This window comes from Galeopterus variegatus, unplaced genomic scaffold, assembly GCF_000696425.1.
Source record: "Galeopterus variegatus unplaced genomic scaffold, G_variegatus-3.0.2 Scaffold8979, whole genome shotgun sequence".
Lineage (NCBI taxonomy): Eukaryota > Metazoa > Chordata > Mammalia > Dermoptera > Cynocephalidae > Galeopterus > Galeopterus variegatus.
The window spans coordinates 88,814-95,552 of record NW_007735090.1 but is presented as its reverse complement, the minus strand read 5'-3'; the positions used below and the strand labels follow the sequence as shown (position 1 = coordinate 95,552).

General features: G+C 37.0%; 1 protein-coding gene across 1 annotated transcript in view; it reads right to left on the bottom strand.

Moving 5' to 3' along the window:
* CHEK1 (checkpoint kinase 1) overlaps positions 1 to 6,739 on the bottom strand; it is a 35,207-nt gene that overhangs the window by 2,758 nt on the left and 25,710 nt on the right. Inside the window, exon 11 of the mRNA XM_008593302.1 lies at positions 208 to 309. Within this exon, the coding sequence (XP_008591524.1) occupies positions 208 to 309 (102 nt within the window). The remainder of the gene's footprint in view (positions 1 to 207; positions 310 to 6,739) is intronic.

Here is a 6,739-nt window from a genome sequence, read left to right as displayed (position 1 = left end):
TGCGATCCGTTGCCGGACACGGAAAAAAAAAAAAAAAACATGTTTTGGAAGAAAAGATAATGATGAATGTTTGTAATATTAAATGGAAAAAAGCAAGTTGCCATATATTTACAAATGCCACATGTATACAAATATAATGCCATTAAAAAAATACTCATAGAAATATTTCCATAGAAAGAATATTATAATGAAATATATCAAAAATACCTTAGAAAGCCGGAAGTCAACCAATATCTTCTCATCCATTTCTACCAAATTCACTTTGAAGATCAGTTTATTGTTCCTCCTGTCAGTTGTTGATACAGTAACCTAAGGCAACAACAACAAAAAGATTATGCCAGATGTGTGAGCAGAGAATACTCTAACAAAAACCATATTCTCAGGTCAATGATACTACTGTGATAAAAATTTGCAAGGTACTTCCATAAGAGAAGTATCAAGTATGTTGAAAATCTCACTCATTCCAAGGTCTCTATCTTCTCCAAAGGGTGTGTGTGTGTCCAACCCAAACCAACCTGTAAACAGTACAGCTCCATTATCAGGGATTGAGTCTATGCAATCTCTTAGCAACACAAGAAATTTAGTATTTAACCAAAATACAATTGAAGGAAGAAACAATCAAAGAATAAAAATATAATGAAAGGGAAAACAAGTGATCAAAAATTAGATTATTAAAAATAACTTGATCTGTGGCTGAATAGCAACAAGCAGCAATCAGAAGATGGAGAAGGTCTTGAAAGACCTTGCAGTTTCACTTTCACTCTTTCATAATGTTCCTATGGCCTAAAGAAACTCAGGCTAGATGAATGATATGGAAGTACAGGTGCAGCAAATAGCCAGCACAAAGACCCCAAACATGTGAGTGAAGATGGTTAGACCATCAGCCAAAGCCATCAAACGACCACAGCTGAATGCCCACAGCCCATGCAAGATCAGCAGCAGATCTGCCCACCTAAGCCCAAATTACAGAAATTGTAATAACTCTTATTTCAAGAAACAACTATGAAAACACACAGCTGTATCATAATTGTGAAATGCTGAAACAACACACTATATTCTGGGAAAATTAATAAAAGATACTCAAAACATCTAAATTAAGCTCTTAAACTTCAAAGACATAGAAAATTCTTCAAGGATATAGAAAGTGAATCAAGGAGTGATGTCAGTGAAAATGGCAGAGTAAAAACCTCCAAAAGACCATAACTCCACAAAAGCAATTCTAAAAACTGTCAAAAACTATCAAAATCAACTTTTTCAGAACACTGTAAACTAAAAGCTTGCAGCAACACAGGAGCACTCATTCAAGAAAACAGCTGAAATTCAGTAAAGACAGTGAGTTTCTGGCATTATAACTTACACTGTTCCCATCCCCTGGTCTTCATGCAGTAGTAACCTTGAAAATAATAGTCTACATTCCAAGTACAGGTACAGGTGAGAGTAGGATAAACCTCTTTTACAAACTGTTTTAAACTGATGTGGTTCCCTGAAAAACCTGCTCAAAGGCTTATCTTTATTTCGCCTTCCTAACAGTAACTCACCTTGTGCTAAAACTGCTTCTGGAGCATTAGTTGAAAATATTTACAGGAAAATGCCTTAGTCTCTGCTGACTGAAGCAATGGACAGGAACTGGGGCAAACAGACTACCCAAAAAGCTTGGAAGAAAAGGCAAAGGAATGAGATGTTTTTGAATAAGGACGTTGTAAAGTTCCTACACGAACCTGGAAATCTAAAAGGGCACCCCTATGACTAGGGCAGTGCACATGCTCAAGAAAGGTCTAAGAAAGCCCTAAGCTCTACCTCTGCCTAACTTTGAGGCTCTGTGCAAACAGACAGTGAAGGCAACGGCAGAGCTGTAAACTTCCTGGCTGAAAATTGGAGGTATGCCCCAACACACATACAGAACCCCTTTACAGATACTAGGAGATTTTTTTTTTGGTTCCTAGACAGTAAGAAGATCTCTGTCTAGTCATTACCTGACTACCAAGCTAATGGAACAGAAACCTCATAGCCATGTTTGACAAAGAATACAAACTTTAAAAAATTATATCAGAAAAGCCACTAAAAAAACCAAACAACTACAATCAGGAAACAACTACAACAAACCCTGGGGCAAGAGGGAAAAAATCTTATTTTTAGAGTTGCCACATAATATTAAAAATGTTGTTTTCGATGAAAAATTACAGAGCATGCAAAAAGAAGAAAGTATGGCCCATATACAAGAAAAACAGCAACCAGTCAAAACTATCCCTGAAAAACATAAAAAAGAATGAAGAAAAATGAACAGAGCCTAAGAGACCTTTGGTACACCATCAAGAGTACCAACATATGCTTAATGGAAGTCTAAGAGGGAGTGGAGAGAAAGAGACAGAATATTTAAAGAAATAATGGCCAAAACCTTCGAAATTTGATTAAAAAGATTAATCTACACATCCAAGAAGCTCAATGAACTCCAAATGTGATAAACTCAAAGAGATCCACACAAGATACATCATAGACAAATAATTGAAAGAGAGAACCTTGAGGCTGGCCATTAGCTCACTTGGTTGTAGCTTGGTGCTGATAACAGCAAGGTCAAGAGTTCAGATCCCCACACCAGCCAGCCAAAAAAAAAAAAAAAAAGACTTTTAAAGGCAGCAGGAAAGAAGCAACATATCATATACAAGGAATCCTCAAGAAGATTCACAGCTGATTTCTCATCAGAAACCTTGAAAGTGAGAAGGCAGTGGAATGAGATATTCAGAGTGCTGAAAGACAAAAACTATCTAACAATAATTTTATATCCAGCAAAACTATCTGTCAAAAACAAAGAAGAAATTCAGGCATTCCCAGTTAAATACAACCTGAGAGAGTTCATTACTACAAGACCTTAATGACAAGAAATGCTGCAGGGAGACCTTCAGGCTGAAATGAATGAACACTAGACAGTAACTCAAATCCATGTGAAGAAATAAACAGAACTGGTAAAGGTCACTACACTGGTAAATATAAAAGACAAACTTAACAAATTTTTTCAGTGTAACTCCTTTTTTCTGATTTAATAGACAACTATGTAAAGCAATAATTATGTATCAATAATTATAAAATAAATCAATATTGATGGATACATAATGCATAAAGTTGCAATTTGTGACAATAACAGCATGGGGGGTTGGTAAAGATATACAGGACCAAAGTTTTCTATACTGCTCAGATTAAATTACTATTAATCCAAACTAGATTGTTATAAATTAAGGTTGTAATTCTCAGGGCAATCACTAAGAAAATAACAAAAGGGCCAGCCCATGGCTCACTTGGGAGAGTGTGGTGCTGATAACACCAAGGCCACGGGTTTGGATCCCAATGTAGGGATGGTCAGTTAGCAAACTTGGGAGAGCATGGTGCTGACAACACCAAGTCAAGGGTTAAGCTTACTGGTCATCATTTAAAAAAGAAAAAAGAAAATAAAAAAACCCCATGAAAAACAAAACAAAAAACAAGAAAGGAATTAAAATGGTAAAGTAGAAAATATCCATTAAAAACAAATAAAGGCAATAATGGAAAATCTGAGGAATGAAAAAGACATAAAACATGTAGAAACTAAATAGAAAACAGGTGGATCATTATTAGTAATGACACTGAAAGTAAGTGTATTAAATTATTCAATTAAAAAGCAGATTTGTAAAAAAGAAACATGAGCCACCTATATGCTGCCTATAAACCAATCACTTTAGATTCAAAGACAAATAGGTTGAAAGTAAAAGGGGGGGGAGGGAAAAGTCCCTATAAACAATAACCAAAAGAGAGTTGGTGTGGCTCCACTACTATCAGACAAAACAGACTAATGAAACCTGTTACGAAGAACAAAAAGGACATTATATAAAAGTTAAAAGGATCAGTACATCAAGAAAATACAACAACAGCAATAACAGTCGGATATTTCAACACTCCATTCTCAATAATAAGTACAAAAATTAGAAAAAGGCAAATGAGGAAATAAAAGATGTGAACAACATATATAGTACACTTCACCCAACAACAGCAAAACACACATACTTCTTAAGTACACATGCGATATTCTCCCTATAGACCACGTTAGGTTAAAAAAAAAAGGTCTTCATAAATTTTAAAAGAATGAAATCATACAAAGTATTTTGTAGAGGATTAACATCTTGTGATATGTTCTGCTAAGAGGATGGCCACGACCTCTCGCCACAGCCAGAAGAGAGACACAGTGCTAGTAGCCATGTGGGACATGCTGCACGCAGTATTTCTCAGGATGATAACACCAGCTGATAGAAACTGCTGCATCCTTGAACTCAAGGGAATATGCAGCTGTGAGAAACTGCTGCATCCTTGGGCTCAGGGGCGTATGCAATATAGTCTATTCAAATAAATTTCAGGAGTTCTGTCCCGGGGGCTCCACCTCTTTTATTCCTGCTCGCTTACTTTTCCCACAGCTATCATAATAAATATCCGTTGGACTTTGGCTTTTGGCCTTCACTTGCTTAGTGAATGATCACTCCTAATCCCTTGGTTACAACTGCCATTTTCTCCGAGTAGTTCATTACCGTCTCTGCTTCAATCTTCATCACATCTTGGTGACCCTGATGTGACACTTTCTATAGGCCATTCCACAGAACAGTAAGAAAACTCCCTAAGCCTTCTAAAGAAAGAGATGCATCCTCCTATATCATGGGGCATTGGAAATTTTAACTGACTTCCCTCGGCGAAGTTTTTAACACATTCTTTTTCAGACTAGGAGCTTCTTTAATCTGCTTATACTGCTTTTACTTTCATTTCCAATATGGGTAATTCTTTTTCTCCAGAACAGTGCAAACATAAACTGAAATTACAGGGCCTTCCTTGAGCAGCTAATTGTAAAGTATCATAATATCAATTAATACAATTATTGAAGGTAATTCATGAACAATGTCCTTGGTATCCTAACGAAGGCCCCTTGGATATTAAAGACTGGGAATGAGTTGGTCATTGGCTGTGTAATGCTATAGGTATAGTTACAGTCCAACATCTGACTACATGGAATCTATGCTGTTTAGTTCTTAGACCTATTCAGCAACAAGATCATGCCTCTCCTCGGACAGATAAATTTAATCCCTCAGTATATGTGGTGGAGAAAATTAATAGTACACCTCCACCTGCTCCTATTCCTTCTTGTCCTCCTATTGGAAATCCTGGTCTTGCTTCTGACAAATATGAAGGAATCATTGAACTCTGTTTCCAAGAATGTCTTAATGTTGATGGTGAAGCTTCTTTGGCTTTCCTGGTGCTCTAAACACTGGGACAACAACCTAGACATGATGCTATGCCTTGACAGGTATACAAGGAGTTAAAGAAGAATATTACAGAAAATGGCATTCAAAGCTCTTGGTGGAAAATATTGGAGCTTTATATGAAATGACTCCTTGGGACTGGAGAATGTTAATAAAAACTCTTTTGCCTCCTGCACAGTATAATTTATGGCTCCAAGATTATCAAGATAAATGTACTCAAATATCCATGGATAATTTACAAACTCAAATTCCAGTAGGGTTTGAAATGTTATTAGGGCAAGGTAATTTTTCTACTCCTGCTTTACAAGCTCAATTTCCACAACAAGCTTTTCCTCAAACTTCTCAAGTAGCCATTTGGGCTTGGGCACATATTCCAGATACAGGCACTCCTACTGGATCTTTTGCCATTACTAGAAAAGGAGCATTAGAACCACACATGGATTTTGTTAACAGATTACAAAATGCCATTTCTCGTCAGGTAGAAAATGCAAAAGCGGCTGAGGCCTTGCTTTTACAATTAGCAATTGAAAATGCAAATAGTGACTATAAATGAGCATTGCAAGCTCTTCAAGGTTTCTCTCCAACATTGGCTGATATGATCAAAACTTGTCAAAATGTAGGCACAAAAACTCATAAAGCACACATACTTGCTGCTGCTTTACAAACCTCTACTTGCTTTAAATGTGGTAAAGGACATTTTCAAAATGATTGTAAAAAAGATGATTTATCTACATAACCTCAACCTAAAATGTCCTAAATGTAAAAAGGGGTTTCATTGGGCTAATCAATGTCGTTCCAAATTCGATGCTGATGGCAATCCCATTTCTCATTAGGGAAACGGGAAAAGGGGTGTTGGCTCTCGATGATTTATCTACATAACCTCAACCTAAAATGTCCTAAATGTAAAAAGGGGTTTCATCGGGCTAATCAATGTCGTTCCACATTCGATGCTGATGGCAATCCCATTTCTCATTAGGGAAACGGGAAAAGGGGTGTTGGCTCTCACACCTCTCAACAAAACGGGAGTCCTCGTCCCCACAATTAGAATGTTCAGGTGCCAGAATGGACTCCAACTCTCAAACCAACAGCACCTCCCGCCTCCATGTAACTGATCTGGTCACTGCAACTAAGGGAGGTACAAATTTAGATATTCCTATTGCAGAAGATCTACTGCTTAATGAAGCTGGGAATGTAAGTCATTTCTACTCCAATATGGGGTCCACTTCCTTTGGGAACAGGAGGGTTAATTATGGGACATTCTAGTTTCACAAGCCAAGGTATTCAAGTTTTACCTGGAGTGATAAAGGTCAAATTAAAATTATGTTTACTAGTCAAGGATTTCATTCTTTCCCTGCTGGTACTTGTCTTGCTCAACTTCTTTTAATTCCTTATTTTGCACCTAACAGTTTTTTTTTTTTTTTCCTTTTTGTCTTTTTTCGTGTCCGGCAATGGATCGCAACCCTCAGTGT